This window comes from Plectropomus leopardus, chromosome 16 (genome assembly GCF_026936395.1).
Source record: "Plectropomus leopardus strain MGB_pleo_1.0 chromosome 16, ASM2693639v1, whole genome shotgun sequence".
Taxonomy (NCBI): Eukaryota; Metazoa; Chordata; class Actinopteri; order Perciformes; family Serranidae; genus Plectropomus; species Plectropomus leopardus.
The window spans coordinates 31960836-31978621 of NC_142191.1; the positions used below are offsets into that span (position 1 = coordinate 31960836).

General features: G+C 39.9%; 1 protein-coding gene across 4 annotated transcripts in view; it reads left to right on the forward strand.

The window, feature by feature from the left end:
- Positions 1–16140, forward strand: part of LOC121955276 (kinesin-like protein KIF13B) — a 58257-nt gene extending 42117 nt beyond the window's left edge. The window contains exons 33-42 of one of the 4 annotated variants that reach the window (XM_042503146.2): positions 54–230; positions 1579–1671; positions 4347–4499; positions 4919–4996; positions 6090–6146; positions 7743–7836; positions 8153–8262; positions 11946–12011; positions 12654–14037; positions 14642–16140. In XM_042503146.2, the coding sequence (XP_042359080.2) occupies positions 54–230; positions 1579–1671; positions 4347–4499; positions 4919–4996; positions 6090–6146; positions 7743–7836; positions 8153–8262; positions 11946–12011; positions 12654–14037; positions 14642–14892 (2463 nt within the window). In that variant the 3' untranslated portion in view covers positions 14893–16140. The remainder of the gene's footprint in view (positions 1–53; positions 231–1578; positions 1672–4346; positions 4500–4918; positions 4997–6089; positions 6147–7742; positions 7837–8152; positions 8263–11945; positions 12012–12653; positions 14038–14641) is intronic. The other 3 variants (XM_042503147.2, XM_042503148.2, XM_088089864.1) reach the window with 3 other exon arrangements.
- Positions 16141–17786: the final 1646 nt, after the last annotated feature.

The window sequence follows — 17786 nt, forward strand, 5'->3', positions numbered from 1 at the left end:
ACATGGAGGGATTTTTTCTTTACATTTTTTCTTTGCTTTTTAATGTGGTCCAGGTGAAGGTGGAGGCCTCCTGGGACTCCACAGTCCACGAGTGCCCCCAGCTTAGCCGCGTGACGTCAGCTGACCAGAGGGTCTACCTGACTGTTAGCACAGTGGTTCAGCTGAGCCACCCCGCACACATGCAGCTGGTACTTAGGAAACGCATTTGCGTCAATGTCACCGGGAGACAGGTAGGTGAACTAAGCACGACAGGTATGAGTAAGCTGATACAGTGTCATGTTTGCTTTCATTTCACTTCAGTTCAATTCTATTCTGTTAATTTCATAAAGCCAGATATCACAAATCACAATTTGCCTCAGAGGGCTTTACACTAAGCGACATCCCTCTGTCCTGGACATTCACAGCGGCTGTGGAAAAAACTCACCCAAAAAAACAAAATAACTTGATTTTTTCACAGCTTTACATGTCATGTGTTTAGTTTTGGTACCAACTTATAATAGTATTGATCAGAGTATTGATAAGTACCAATAAGCAGTACTGGTATCGGTATTGATAAAGTCCTAACGATACTCATCCCTAGTAATAATAGTGAAAGTATGATGATAATAATAGCAGTAGTAGTCTGCATCAGGCAGGACCACGGCATTAGTGCAACCACGACCCACGATCCAGGTGCAGCCATGGTCTGAGAAACTTACAACACAAGGGAGCACAAACGCTCCGGAGAAGCAGCCAAGTTAGTGATGTGCAGTAATAAGACATGGATGTTTGCAAATGAAGAGAGAGAGAAAAGAAGAGAGGAGCTCAGTGTATCACAGGAAGTCCCCTGGCAGACTAGGCCTATGTCAGCCTAACTAGGGGCTGGTTCAAGGTGAGCCTGAGCCAGCCCTAATAATAAGCTTTACCAAAGATGAAAGTTTTAAGTCTACTCTTAAAAATGGAGTTGGTGTCTGCCTCCTGTACCGAAACTGGAAGATGGTTCCACAGAAAAGGAGCAAGATAGTTTAAGGCTCTGACTCCCTTTCTACTTTTGGAGACCTAAGGAACCACAGGTAATCCTGCATTTTCAGAGTGCAGTGCTCTAGTAGGATAATAGGGAACTATTAGCTCTGAAAGATAAGATGGAGCCTGGCCTGAGATTTGTAAGTGAGAAGTATTTGAAATTCAGTTCTGGATTACACAGGGAGCCAGTGCAGAGAAGCTAATATGATCTCGTTTTCTTGGTTTCCATTAATACACGTTCCGCAGCATTCGAGTATTATAGTCTTGTCAGACCAACCTGATGATAAGGAATTACAATTATCCAGGCTAGAGTTAGCAAATGAGTAGACTAATTTTCCTGCATCTTTTTACGACAGGATATGCCTAATGTTTGCAATATTACACAGGTAAAAGTGCAGTTCTTGAAGTTTGTTTTGTATGAAAGAAAAAAGACAAATCTTGATTGAATATTACTCCCAGGATCCTTATAGTGGTGCTGGAGGCCAGGGCCATGTCATCTGGAGAAGTGATACCACATGTCCACTAATACAGAGACTTGTTCATTTTAGAAAATGTGGTTTTGTGTTTGTGCTGCAGGGTTTTGCTCAGAGCCTGCTGAAGAGGATGTCTCAGCGCAGCACCATCCCTGGCTGCGGAGTCACCTTTGAAATCGTTTCTAACATCCCAGGAGTAAGTACCAGACCACAAAGTTATCTGACAGCAAAAAATGAACCTACACTTGTGTAGCACTTTACAAGTCGTTCGACCACTCAAATCACTTTCACACTAGGAGTCACATTCACCCATTCACACACTGGTGGCAGAGGCAACCGTGCAGGGTGCCACCTGCTACTCAGTTTTAACGCGATATCTCAAGGACACCTTGAGGGAATCTCTTCAAATTTGGCACAAACATCCACTTGGACTCAATGATAAACTAACTCAATTTTGGTGGTCAAGGGTGACTGTGACTTGGTCCATGTCATTATTGAAACAAGATATCTCAAAAACACTTTGAAGATTTTTTTGCCCAAACATCCTCTTGGATTCAAGGAGAAACTGATATGATTTAGATGTTCAAGGGTCCCAGTGACCTTGCATCCATCTAATTCACATAAACACAATATCTGTAGAACACCTTGACGGAGTTTCTTCAGATTTGGCAAAACATCCAGTTGGACTCAATGATGAACTAGATTTTAGTGGTCAAAAGTCACTGTGACCTCACATCAGTCTCATTCTCATCAACACAAAATCACCAATTTGCTCAAATGTGGCACAAATGTCCACTGAATTAATTAGATTTTGGAGGTCAAATGTCAAGGTCACTCTGACCTGGTCCATCTGATTCTTGGAAACAAGATACCTCAAGAAGGGAATTGAGGGAATTGTTTCAAATGTAGCACAAATGTCCACCTGGACTCAAGAATGATCTGATTAGAATTTGATGCTAAAACATCAATGTGACCTCAGAAAACATGTTTTTGCGCTAACTCAAGAACTCGGAAATTAGGACAAAATTTCACAAATGTAAATGTAGCTGTAACTGCAACTTGACTGGTTTGCAGTAAATCTAGTTCTAGAAATTGACCACCACCTCCCAAAAGCAGGATGTGTTAATTGTGCATCCACGGAACTGTAACATGCAAAGAGATGCAAAGGATCAGACAGAGTGGATGTTGCCACAGAAGTGCCTGTGGTACAACCCAACCACACTAGCATGTTTTATGAATGTAGGTGTTTTTACACTGCATTGTTGAATACTTAATGCTGATTGGCTACGTTCTATGGTCTGTGCTTTCTGAATAAGTCTAGCCTGTAATAAAACCTTTGTGCTGAACATCATCATTTTGTGAAGAATGTTAGTGATACTCAACCCCAGGACTCCGTGCCATTTTCTAATTCACAATAAAAATGAAATGAATGACAAAATAATGTGATTTACATGAAATTGAGTGCATAAAGCAGCATCAAAATAGAGCTTGTTTATCAAAAAAAAGTGCCAAATCCCCTGCACCTGCCAACAGACTTAGACTTAGACGACTTTATTGATCCCCGGAGGGAAATTTAGTTGTCACACCAGCTTGGCACGTAAGACATACAGAGACATACATAGGAAAATAAGAAGAATAATAGAAGATAAAAATAGACATAAATATATAAAAATAGAATAAATAGAATACTGAGGTAGTGCAAAACAATACTGAGGTAGTGCAAAACAATACTGAGGTAGTGCAAATGCAGTGGTAAGGTGCAATCTGATGATGGTAAGGATACACATGAGCATGGTAATGATGACAGCAGAATAAGGGGAATATGTAGAGGTGTACATATAATGCTAATAATGGTAATAACATCAGTTTGAAGACATCGCACACATAATAGTAGTAATAGTATTAATAATAGTAGTAATAATAGTAATAATAGTAGTAATAATGTCCATAATATTAATATTAATAATAGTATCAGCATCATGACATTAGCACTTGACATTTTTATGTCTGATAACCGATGCTATGTATAATATAATATAAAAATAATGATAGAATAATAATAATGATATATATATATATATATATATATATATATATATATATATATATATATATTTATATATATAATGATGTATAATGTAATATTTATAATACAATGCAGGGGACGATCCGATGTTATATATTTGTACATATATATACATGATATGCATACACACATACTGCAGTCTACTGTTTGGATGTGGAGTGACGGAGTTTAGTCCAGTTCAGTGACAGTGACCACAGGTCTGACAGAGGTGGATGTGTTGAACAGTCTGATGGCAGCAGGCAGGAATGATTTCCTGTATCGCTCCCTCAGACAGCGGGGTTGGAGGAGTCTGTTGCTGAAGCTACTCTTCAGCTTGTCCAGTGTCTTATGGAGGGGATGGGTGACATTGTCCGTTATTGCCAGCAGTTTTGCCAGCGTTCTGTCCTCAGCCACCTCCTCCAGGGAGACAAGCTTAGAGCCAACAACAGACTCTGCCTTCCTGATCAGTCCTACCTAAGCCCCTAATGTCCTAAAATCCTAGAAACATCCTATAATCCTAGAAACGTCCTAAAATCTAAGAAATGTCCTGATTTCATGAAAACATCCCAAAGTCCTAGAAATGGCCTAAATCTTACAAATGTCCTGAAATCATAGAAACAACGTCCTAAAATTCTAGAAACATGTATGGGGCTGGCCCCTGGCCTCTTGTCATTTTGCGAATGTGGCCCCCAAGCAAAGCAAGTGAACTATCCCTGCTGTAAATAAATGAAACCCCAGCAGGGTGATAAAGGAGCTGGTGTTAAGTTGTACTTTGCCCCTCACAACGTGTCTCCCTGCTCCCACAGGACATCCACGGTCCAGAGGACAGGGAGATGTTGGCCAGGCTGGCTGCAAGCGCCGAGGACGAACAGTCAGCTGACAGCGAGGCGGCCATAGAGAAATACCTGCGCAGCGTCCTGGCTGTGGAGAACATCCTCACTCTGGACAGACTCCGACAGGTCAGCAGGCATACTTCATCAACACCTGAGCTGTGATTCTGGTCTTTGTAGATTTGATGTGAAGCGCCAACATGAAATCACTTGGTATTCAGTATCTTTTTCTTCACTCAGAATTTCTGACCAGTCTCTCATTTAACAGCGTTCCTCTGACTGATATTCCTCTGAGGCATGAGCCCATTAAATCCTCATTGTCTTTTTCGCTCTATATGCAATTTTTAGAAAATGTCATCCCGAGCCAGAATTGGAATCCGCCAAAAACAGAAACAAATGCATCTAATTAATCCACATAAAACAAAGCTTTCAAACAGAACGATAGTGTTTCCATAAATGACACTTTAATGCTTACAAAATGTGTGTGTGTGTGTGTGTGTGTGTGTGTGTGTGTGTGTGTGTGTGTGTGTGTGTGTGTGTGTGTGTAGGAGGTGGCTGTGAGGGAACAGCTGGCCGTCAGAGGGAAAGCTACCAGGCGCTGCCTGAGCTCTCCAAACATTAACCGGGTAAGAGAGTTCATCTTTGACTTTTTTTTCCTATAATGACCTAAACATTCATCACTTTGTGGTGAAATGTAACATGTGTAATATAAGAACATTTACTCAAGTACTGTACTTTAGTGCAAATTTAAGGTACTTGTACTTCATGTCACTTAAAACCTATACTCCACCTTATTTCAGAAGGAAATATTGTACTTTTTACTTCATCACATTTATCTGAATCCTTCAGTTTCTTTACAGATTAAGATTTTTGCATAAAAAACTTAAAAGGGGTTTATAAAATACAGTGTGTTATAAATTAAATGACCAAATTTATACAAGTACAGCTTCTGTGACTGTTTGATTAATCAGACAGAAAATTAATCACCAACTATTTTGATAAACATTTTTTTAATTATTTGAACTGATGTAGGTGTTTTTTAATTATCATTATTATTTATTTCTGTTTCTTTCTGTATGTGTCGGGGGGTTGCTATTGTTTTCTATTATTATTCTGTTCTATTATTATTTTCTATTATTTTTTCTTGGTGTTGTGTGGGGTTTTTTTTTCAATTTATCTAACAACTTTGAGATTTAGGGTGCTTCTTTACAATTTTGAGTTTTCAGGGTGCTTTGTTTGGATACTTTTAATACATTAAGTACTTTTCTTCTGAATATACTCACTTACTTTGACTGAAAAAAAATCTTCAATGCAGGACTTTTACTTGTAGCAGAGTATTTTTCCAGTGTGGTATTAGTACTTTTACTAAAGTAGTGGTCATAGCCCCTGGTTATGACCACATCAGGAAGTGGCTCAAGCTATAGATCCTGTCCCCATCCTCATCTAGGATCACCATCTTTAGTCATTTGTTTGTTTAATGGAACATTGCCAGGTTGTGTTGTTTTACGTCTTCTTACATCACTAACAGGAACTTAACTCTGCATTTTCTAACTACACTGAAGCGGTGTGTGCTCACAACTTTTTTACTCCTGCTAACCGCAAAACTGGATTATATTTGGCTTTTTATTTTCTGGGGTTCATGTTTTGTCCATTCATGTCTCCTTGGTATTAACCTGTCTCCCTTCCACCCTGGCTCTAACTCTCTAACCTGTTAACCAGCTGTCAGCCAGCAGTCTGGACCTCTACTCCTCCACTCATAGACTCAATGACTTCAAGGTGAGAAACATAAATCCTGTCTACTAATCCTCTCATCTCTAACCATTTATGTATCGCGTCTTTCAGCTCTATTATTCATATGAATTTTGGGTTTTTGTTGTTTTCTATTCATAATTTGTAAGATTGTCTCCATAATGTAGACAGAGTGGAGTCAGCCTCCATAAATGATGCACTAACTATTTTTCAGCATTTTGTATAGATTGCAGCATCTCCGCAGATAAATATTAGGGCTGGGCCAGTGTGAACATTTTCAAACCGGTTTGATTTTGAGCCGTACACCAGACTAAACAAGTTTACTGGATTTTACCAGGTGTTCTACATGATTCAGCAGTCAGTCCTAAGTGGAAAATAATGACATCGCGTCCCAGCAGAAAACGAGTGTCTAACTTTCACATAGTATCGCATAACGCCATAGCTCTCTAGCCACACTGAATTCATGAAATCTACACCTGTAAATCTACACTTCATATAAACAAACCACATAGCTATCAGCTGTGCGCTGGGGATCAGACCAGAGATGTGAACACTTAAAAGTTAGTTGAGTAGCCTACTATCAGAAGACACATGTTTTATATTGTAATATTATGTGAAAATTACACATAAGATCACAACCACCAAGTAACCTTAGCCAGGCTTGTGTTTAGTGATGCTCATTTGCCTTAAAGGAAACTTTCAGCTTCACAGCAATCTCCCTCCAGCAAGCTGACACAGTGTTTGAATTTTTGTAGTGAAATAAGGATGACTAAATAATTCATTTCAACCTCCTGAATCAGTCTCTCCTCGTCCACTGCGGTGCTTTCAAAGCAAGCACCAGATATACATAGAAATGCAGTCCAATGAAAGTTTAGCTCACAACAGCACCTTCAGTCAGTAAGGACAACTCTTTCGCTGGCTGCAAATCCAAAATATTGCCATATTGGTGCAGTTTTAGTCTTTTAACAAGAATAACTCTGTTCGTCTCATCAGCCCAAAAAGTAACCAAACATGATGCCAAAAACATAAGAAAACAGGCCAAAACAAAACAAAAATACTAACTTTAGGGACATTTGGAGGCACTAACATATATGTACTGTATAAACTAACGAACGGATCAGAAATGATCAGAGTTGAGACAGGAAAACAAGAAGCTGTACAGCATCAACCCCCCACCTCCTCCTGTATGGCTCTTCATTTTTTTGTCATTTATATAATTATGAAGTCTTCACACACATCCATGCATACATGTACAGACACACATATATGCATGTACCCATACAAAGTGCACACAAGGAGACATGAACACGTATGACAACATACTGAAAGATTGGTAGGGCAGGAAGAGTTGCATTCCTGTGTTTGGTTAAATCCAAAGAGGGTAGAACGGTAATAAAGGGACCTAAAATTTTGAGCAGAGCCATTTTAAATTTTTTGCTTAATGTAGATACATATGATTCTTTTAATAGATTGCTAAAAGTAATGGATACATGGTTGAAATAAGTGCTTTATAGGACAGTGTTGATGCAGTTCTGGCTGCCCCCAATAGATGCTGCTAACAGTCACAGATTAGCAAGATGCTTCTTTAAGGCACATGTGTATCATCTTCTTGTGTGTGTGCAGGGCTGGGAGAGCCACCAGGACCTTTCTTTTGTGCCTCCCCCATCCAGACGCACACTGCCCAGCTCCATATCCCAGAACCTGAACCCAGAGACAGGTACGATTGATAAAACCTTTATCTCCTAATGGATTCCTTCTGTGGCTTTGAATTATCTCTCCCTTTTTTTGCTGCCTTTGATGTCATCAGCTCTGTTTTGTCTCTAGCCGGTGGAAAACTATATCTGTCCTTTTGCTCTGAATCTTAATTTGGCACTTGTTTTCTTCTTTGCCAATAAATCTCAGTTTCCCTCCTCCCTGCCTTAAAAAAAAACTTAATTGTTCCTTGCTGTCCCTCTTCCTCCTGTCCTTGTTTTCTCCATCCCTGCTCCTGCAACCTCCTCTTCTTCTTCTCTTTCCTCCTTCAATGCATTCAGGCTTTGCTGCGTCTTATCTCTCTCCAGTGAAGGCCGTACCCAAGCTGCTGAAGTCACTGCTTCCTGGTGGGAAGGAAGATAGCAGAGAGCAGACAGCTGTCCATCAGCAGGTACACTCATTCAGCCCGCTCACAGCGCTCTGGATTTAAGCTTGTATTCCGCTTTCTGTCTTATCAGGGATTTAAAGTTTATGTGCATCACCGCAGCCTGAATCTAAATATCCCCCCACCCACCCCCCACTCATCACCAGCTAGTCCCCTTTTCTTCTGTTGCCATGGAAACAGAGCTTATGTAGATGGAAACACAAATAATAAACAGATAAAAGTGTGATGATGCACCAGTGCTCAAGGTGAGCGGTTTTCAGAAGTTTGCAAAAAAAAAAAAAAAAGCTGATATATTTCATCATAAACAAAGAATAAAGAGGTGTGCTTTTGTGTCACCTCATATCACATTGTGAAGGTTTTGAGGCAGAACTCTTCTGAAGTACACATTAATATATTCACCAAACCTCTTCATGTTGCGTTCATCGGGGTGGTGTCTTATATACAGTCTATTCACCAGTTTTAGGGCTCAACCCAATTCAGAACTATGTCAGTCTAATCCAGGGTTCCTGTTGATCTTTAAAAAGTCTTAAAAGGCTTTAAATTTATTTATCTATAAATAAGGCCTTAACTGGTACTAAATGTCTTAGGTCAATCTTTCAAAAGACTTAAAAATGCTCAGACACTGGAAACAGTATATTGTCAATCCTTTTTTCTGACACTGTAGTTTGAAATCTCAAAATAATTGGTAATATCGATTTTTAAAACTGACCGAATTTAATGTCACACAGCAGATAGAGGAAACAGCAAAGCATCGACGTGCATTTACCACATCCAATGAAATATTGACAACCTTTTTTAAAGCAAACCAAATTGATACTTTTTTGATAACATAATAACATAATTTCGTGCGGAAGTCCAGAGTTTGTTTCCTGTGTGTGTGTGTGTGTGTGTGTGTGTGTGTGTTTTCTACACCTTAACATGTGCCTCTTTTGCCTAAACCTGACCATCGTGACATAGGGACCATGCCTTGTCATCCTACCACACATGCTTTTGTTGACATCACCTTGCATATACTGGTTTGGATGTCCATTACCATGGTAACGACCAAGCCTCCTAGAAGCTACCCAGAAGAACAGATAAACTGCTTCAGTGAACTTCAAACCGAAATTCTTCAGGCTCTAATGTCAAGATGTTGGCTGAATCACAAGCAGGTATCCTGAGTACCTGGTTACCACTGAAATTATGAGCACACTGAGTACAAGTGTAGTTTGCGTCTTCGTTGTTGACTGACGTGCTGTATAATGTTTGTGATCAGAGCAGAAGCTCCACAAACAGCCCCTGCTGGGACAGGAGCACACTGGGTGTAGAGGAGGGTTAATTAGGAGCAGGTGAACCTTGTCGCCCTGACGCATCGCTCCCGCCCCTCCGCCATCTCCACAGCCACTGATCTCCAATCATGTGCCATGGAGACCCGGGAATCTGCAGCTTTTCACGGCAGCTCACCACTACAGCATCTAATTCAGCTGATTAGCACATCGAGCTGCAGAGGGGAGCTAATCATGGAAATCTTGTGCTCTGGTGTTCGGCTGGAATGGAGGCACGTCAGGCCTCTGTGGTGCATTGTTTGAAGCTATCACACTAATTAGTGCGTCACTCCCACCATGCCTGCCACAGATGTTTAAAATGGTCAACAAGAAATAAAAGGCTGAAACTTAGCAAATACTAACTAGGCTAGTTTGACTATATGTGTTGTGTTACCTGCGGCTCCAGACAGATTTTTTTTTTTTGTTTTGGGCCAGAAATGGCTCTTTTGATAGTAAAGGTTGCCGACCCCTGTCATAGGTCAATCTCACTGTGACCCTGCATCTGTCTTATTCTCATGAACACCATATCTCAAGAAGGTCTTAAGGGACTGTCCTCAGATTTAGCACAAATGTTCAATTGGACTGAATGATTTATTGATTGGATTTTGGTGGTCAAAGCTCAGGGTCACTGTGACTTTATATGTCAAATTCTTGTGAACGTGATCTCAAGAATACCTTGAGGACATTTTTTTTCTTTTCAAATTTGGCACAAATGTCCACTTGGAGTCCAGGATGAACTGATTAGCTTTTGGTGGTCATCGGTCAATATCACTGTGACCTTGCACCCATCTCATCGTCTTAAACACAACAACTCAAAAAAGCCTCGGTGGCTATCCTCAGATTTGACACAAACATAAACTTGGACTAATTAATTAATTCGATTTTGGAGGTGTATGGTCAAGGTCATTGCGACCTTACGTCCGTCTCATTCTAATAGACGTGATATCTCAAGAACAGATTGAAGGGATTTCTTCATATTTGGCACAAAAGTCCCCTTTGAGTCAAGGATCAGCTGATTTGAGTTTGGTTGTCAAATTTCCAATTTTAACAGAAATGTACACAAATGTCTAATAGGAATGATGAAGTAATGACTTTTTACATCCCAAAGGTCCACTTCACAATGACAATATAATGTTCAAAAATACTTTTCTGGCCATTAATCAACGTCATATCTTAGGATCAGAAGGGGAGACATTTGGTCAGATGCTGAATAACTGGCACTAATTTTGGGTGTAATTCTAGTTTCTCTTTGAAATGAAAACATAGTGTGCATCTGTGTGCTCTCATGCCACTGATGTGTAGTGTTGTCTTGCAGTTTTTCTGTCCAGAGCCAGAGAGGGACAGGATAGATGTGTTTGACCTGCTCTCTGATCGTAGACATATTGTACACATAGGTTGTCGTTCTGCTCAGAGCAAAAGCATAGACACCAGAATGTAACCGCTTCATTTTCACCAGAGTCTGAAGAAGTGTTAATTCCCTCAGAGTGTGATGTCAGGAGTGCACGAGAGTCAGACAATCATCCTGATTAATATCCTGTGACTGTGTCTGTTAAGCACACTGTGAAACAATTGTCCTGATTTACTCAGCATCTTAAAACATCTCAAGGATAAGACCCTCTTGAAAAACTAGAGAAAATATAGAGAAGCCAATCACACTCAAAATTGAATCAGCTGACGGATCATATCGAGTGTCAAAGAGGGAATTAGAATGGTGAAAAGAGATAAATGATTCTGGGTGCAATTATAATTACGATGCAATTATGCTGATTGTTTTACTAGTTTATCCTGATTATCTGTCTGAGTGATCTGATGAACAAATATTTGGATTGCACTTTCTGCATCTCATGTCAACATCCTGGCTGTTGATCACCTCAATAAATGAAATATTTCTCTTTTCTAATATATTGATGTGCTAAACTGATTTTAAGCAATAATATCGTGTCTGTGAGTCTTAATAAATAATGACAGATGGCCAACTGGCCTAGTTTGTTCTCCTGGTTTAGTATTCTGCGAGGCTGCCAGAGGAAGCAGTATGGCATGATGTTCAGCCTACAGTATCTGTCATCTCTCTACAATGCTAGATTAACTTTTTCCCCACAGGCTCCGTTTATGTCTCCCCGTCATGCCGAAGCCTGAGCTTCATAGTTCCCTCACAGCAGCTAATCACCGCTTCATGCCCACTGTATAATGAGCCGCTTTGGAAAACTACAAGCTTATATTAATATCTAATGTCCAGGTGGAACCACACTGAAATGGCAACAACTTGCTTGTGATTACATCTTGAAATCTGCTTGACAAGCCCTAAGCGCTAATTTACAGATTGAAGATTGTTTTCTTTTAAAATGCCATTAACTGAACATCTCTTACATTCCCCTCCTGTTGCAGAGTTTGCCTCGCATCATGGTGCAGTCAGCCAGCGTTGAAGAAGGCATCAGCAAACAGCAGCAGCCGGTGAGTTCTGTGTGTGTCTGTATGTGGCAGGACTGCAAGGGACAAAAACTGGTTTTGAGATATGGTGTGTCCTTCACTATCTTGGTGGGTGTGGCCATTGTGTGCATTGATCCTCTGAAACCTAAACAAATTGGAAATTAGAAAATTATCTGAGAATGATTTTAAAGGATTAAAAACAAATAAATACACTAAATATATGTTCACACAAAAAGGAGAATAAGGAATACATTTTTAAAAGAAAAAAAAACAAAATTAAAAATAGCAGGATCACTTCAGTAGTTCAAATCATTAATTTGATAGTGCTAGGGCATTAAAATAACTGAAGTATATATGACAGTGTTATTATTAGATATAAATATTTTACCCAGCAGAATAATTGTTGTTTTTTATGTGAGGATAGTTTTCATCCAAGACCCACAATTTCATTGTTAAAGGCGTAAATTAAAAAGAAATCAACCTGGGATATCAGTGCACAACTCTGCAACATGTAGGCAGGAGAAAAACAAATGCAACAGGTCTTCCTCATGACAGAATCTACACAATGAAGAATGTTCAGGGTCGGTTTTTGGGTAGGATTCATCACACAGTCTTTTGCTGCATTTTTAGGCTCAAATACCTTCATCGATATTGTTTCCCTCTTAGGTTCCCATTGACGAAATCATTCCTCCAGACCTCCAATCAGAGAGCCCCAGATCAGTGCCCCTCCCCCCGCCAATCATCCCAGACACAGAAGACTCCACCCCCAGCCCACTGAGCGAAGACTCCAGCGGATACATGTCAACCAGCATATCTACAGCAACACTGTCAGACGTCTACACCCTGAGCTGGGACCTGCCTCCGTCATCCGGAAACAGAGCAGACGGCTTCGAGGCGGTGCCAGACGAAGAGGAGGAGGACAAAAAAGTGACACAATCTGATACTGCCCCTGAGCCTTTTGTTGTGGACCAATCAGGGCCTCGGGAGTCATTGTTGGTATTGGACGATAAGGCAGCTGAAGAGAGGACTGACTCACCGCAGTCCAACCCAGACCACACTCTATCAGATTCAAACCTGAGTCACCAAGAACCAAATCAGTCCCCATCAGTCCAGTTGGAGGAGCAAGAAGAGCCTGGTTCAGTCGCAGAATCAGACTTACTCTGCCAGAAAAGACACATGCAAGACTCAGCAACTGCACATATCGAATCAGAACCATCCGATAGTTCGGAGACGCTTACAGGTGTATTTTTAGTACAAGAGAAAGAACCCAAACAGACAGAGTTTTCACAAACAGACCACTTAAAACCAGAATCCCATCTGACAGAAGAACTGGAGCTTACTGCCACAGACAAGACAGAAACTGAACTGTCACTCCACTGCCAAACACAACCTGCACAAGAAGGTCAAAGTCAATCTGAGACAGTCATCCTACAGACACAGCAGCCAAAACAAGACCAAACAACCTTCGACAGTGCTCAAGATCCAGCTCCAAGCCCGGCCCCAGACATGTCTGAAGTTTTGGCTCCAACTCCTGCTCCATCTGGAGATTTGGTTCCTCCGGCTTCATCCGGAGAGCAAGCCACTTCTGAGGCCTCAGACACAAGTGGGACCTCAATCCTGACTTCATCTTCAACCACAGATGAAGTCCAACAGGAAGCTTCCCAAAAAACCCCCTCAGCCCCCACCCCATCTCTGTCCACTGTTGAGCCTTTCAAACCTAGTTCCACTGGTGCAAACCCCTTCAAGATCCAGAGGGTGAAGTCTTCAGACCTCAAGTCCTTTCAGCCTATTGTGAGCGAGGAGGATAAGCCTGCGCAGGTGGATCGGGCCAGCAGTCTCGGGAAAGGACTGAACCTCACTGTGCCTATGGAGAGCCTGGAAATTATCTCCGACTCCGAGGACGGAGACGCAACTGCAGTTCTGCCTGATTGGTTGAAGGAGGGGGAGTTTGTGACTGTGGGGAACAATAAGAGCGGCACCGTCCGTTATATCGGACCCACAGACTTTGCAGAGGGTACCTGGGTGGGAGTGGAACTGGAGGTACCAGCTGGTGAGTCGAGCAGTGCTCTGTACAATATTCTCAACTCGCTTTGCTTGAGGGCCACTTTTGCAAAATGACAGGAGGCCAGGGGCCAGTCACAGCAGGCCAATACATGTTTCGAGGATTTTAGGACATTTCTAAGAAGTAAAGATGTTTCTCAGATTTTAGTATTCACTTGGATTTTTAGGACATTTCTATGATTTTAGCATATTTCTATGATTTTAGCATATTTCTATGATTTTAGCACATTTCTAGGAATTTAGGACATTTTCAGGGTTTTAGCACATTTCTGTTGGACTGTTGGACTTTTCTGTTATTTTGGGACATTCTAGGATTTTAGGATGTTTCTTGGAATTCAGAGCATACCAAGGATTTTAGCATATTTCTAGTATTTTAGGACATTTCCTGGATTTCAGAACTTTCCTTTTGGAACAAGGTCTATTCTGAAGCTGTTTTATGCACCTTATGCATACTGAAAGTACAAAAACAATTCCCAGTGTGAATCACTTCATTTTTATTGTGTATTAGATAAGGGTTTGGGGCCACACATTCATTATACTAAGTTCTGTCACCACTCAAAATCTCATCCAAACTTTCCTTTGTGTTTCTCCAGGAAAGAACGACGGTTCAGTGGGTGGGAAGCACTACTTCCACTGTAACCCTGGTTACGGCTTGCTGGTGAGGCCAGACAGGGTGAGCCGGGGCGGCAACAAGCGCCGGCGCCAACAGCAGAAGCGTCGCAGTGCCAACCTGTCTGGATCCAGTCCCAACCTGGCAGCCCTTACCGCTCTTGCCAAAGGTGAAGGTGGTGGGGCATCAATGGGCCGCAGCAGAGGAGAGAACCGCAAGTCGTGGAACACTTGAGAGGCTCGGTATCGACTTATTTGTGGACACCTTTATGCAGCAGCTGGTTGATGTGATTAAAGGGTAAGCTTTCAAAAAGAGTGGCAATACAGTGTTGTGTTAGGGCAGATGGACTCCAGCCTCCACTGTACGTGATCCTTTACTGTAAGTTTGGGCGACACATGGTTGAGTTCACACTCGATTGTTTGGAGAGGGAACCCTCTCAACCCTCATCCATTAAAGAGTAACTAAATGCCCCCCGCTTTTGGTGCAAGTGCCTCCTCCCTGGAATGTGAAAAAAAGTCAAAAATGGGCAGGGCTTAGAGGAGAGCTAAGACACACCCAGTAACCCAGTCGTGCAACCTCTTGATCCACAGCACCTCCCTGCCCCGCAACTGCATCCTACTTAATGTAGTCAGTAATCAAACTACAAAGACAATATAATTTTAACAGAAAATGTGAATTATTTTTGGTATATAAATCCAAATTACCCTTACCCTATCAATTTTAAAATAGTAGATGTTGTAGTCTGTAATGGATTAATATCATAATCAAAGGACTGTCTCAAAATCAGCACATTTTCCTTTCAGTGTTCTGCCACTTGCAAGAGTGTATTTACTTGTAGAGTTAAATGTTAGTAGTATCTAAAGTTCGCTGTACAACACAGCGAGACTCCAAAGATCAAACACCTTCATGAGCTCAGATATCTGCTGTTCAGACTGTGTAATGCAGCTGCATGTTTCAATAGATGTCCAAGTATTGCAATTTTTTTTCCTGCAATGGTTTATTTTAAATTTTTGCCTTGAAATATTCTGACTATTATTCGACAGATGTGCCTTAGTGATGTTCCACTAAATTCTGTGCTGCTGAGAACCGGAGCTTATTAGAGCTCTTGAATGTGTGTTTCTACTGTTAAAAGGAAGAACTTGCACTCTTTTTTTTCAGACAAATTCTACTGAAAAATTTTCAACATTTATTAATCAACTTCAAGCATGTGTGTCAAGATTGATTGGAAGGAACTTCATTTTAAATAGAGATGATGTGTGGCACATTTTGGGGAACTTTTAAATTATACTGTGTGAATGGGAATCTTTGGGGATTTTGTTGGTTGGAGCACATGTACTGTAGTATTAATTTTTGTCAGGTAAATAAGATATTTTATACTATGCCTCAATGCATATTTATTTTAAGATGGAGACATGTATTGATAATGAGACGCAAAATCAACTTTTTATATTGTTAATAAATAAATAAATGTCATTCTGCTCATTTGATGTGTTATCAATCATTATGCTGTTAAGAGCCATAAAAGTGTTTTTTGCTGAACATTTTTCTGTCAGTAAAGTCAACCTTTGACTTTTTTTGGATATGTATTTATTAGACATTTCAAGGTACAAGGTAGATTTATTTTCCTTTTTTTCCTAAACGTGGTTTATGAAGAAATTAAATTTTATGTTGATGCTAAATCCTGCTCCATCTTTGGAGTTGAAGGAGGAGTTGAGGAGTCTGAGAGAAGCTGCTCTGTAGTCTGGTGGTTCTGCAGCAGATACTTAAGTATCTTTTTTCAGAAAGCAGCAGGGTGAACAGACTGTGGCGGGGTGGCTGCTGTCTTTCAGTATCTTTTGAGCTCTGTGCAGACACCTCACTTCAATTTTTTAGCCAAAAACATGTTTTGTGAGGTCAAGGTGACCTTTGACCACAGAAATCTAATCAGTTTATTGTTGTTGTTTACTGTTTGAGCCAAGTTTGCAGAAATTACCTCAGGGTTGTAGTTAAGATATCACATTCACAAGAATGACATGGACAAGGTCACCATGACCTTAACCTACAACTACCAAAATCTCATCCTTGAATCAATCTAAACATTTGTGCTAAATTTGCAGATTTCTTTGAAGGTGCTCTTGAGATGTCACGTTGACCAAATGTGAGGTCAGAGGTACTTTTGACCAACAAAAATTCATCAGATCATACTTGAGTCAAACTGGATGTTTGTGCCAAATTTGTAACACTCAAAATATAAAAAAGACATAGAGTAGAATATTGTTTTTAAATAATCATAAAAACGTCCTACTATAGAATGTTGTCAGAAAATCACAAAAAAACTCACAATAAAGTATGTCTCTCAAAATTTAACAAAAACATCATAGTATAGTATGTCGCTCAAAAAAAAGTATATATAAAAATGTATATATTTTGAGAGATGATTTTTGAGTGACATACTTTACTATGACATTGTCATAGTAAAGTATGTTGCTTATATGTCATAAAAAGGTCATACTATAGTATGTCGCTCAAAAAAACATAAAAATGTCATGATAAAGTATGTCGCTCAAAAAACCATAAAAACGTCATACTTGTTTGTCGCTCAAAAAAACAATACAAATTTAATATGGTATGTTGCTCAAAAAAACATAAAAACGTCATAATAAAGTATGTTGCTCAAAATATCATAAAAGCATCATAATATAGCATGACACTCATAGAAAAGTCATAAAAACGTAATACTTTAGTATGTCTCTCAAAAAGTCATGAAAACTTCATACTATAGTATGTCGCTCAAAAATGTGCATAATCTGCAACATTTTGAGTGAAACACGATACTATGAGGTTTTTATGATATTTTGAGGGGCATACTACGGTATGATGTTTTTACGATATTACGAGCAATATTGTAAACTATAAAATGTTCATGTTATTTTTGAGTGACATACTATCCTATGTTTTCATATTTTAGCAAAATATTATAATATGATTATTTTATGATATGTTGAACAATATACTATATTATAAACTTTTCCTGAAATTTTGAGCAAAATACTATGACATTTATGATATTTTGAGCAAAATACTACAGTATTACTTTTTTCTATATTTTGAGTGACATACTATACTATGAGGTTTTTAACCTCTTTTTT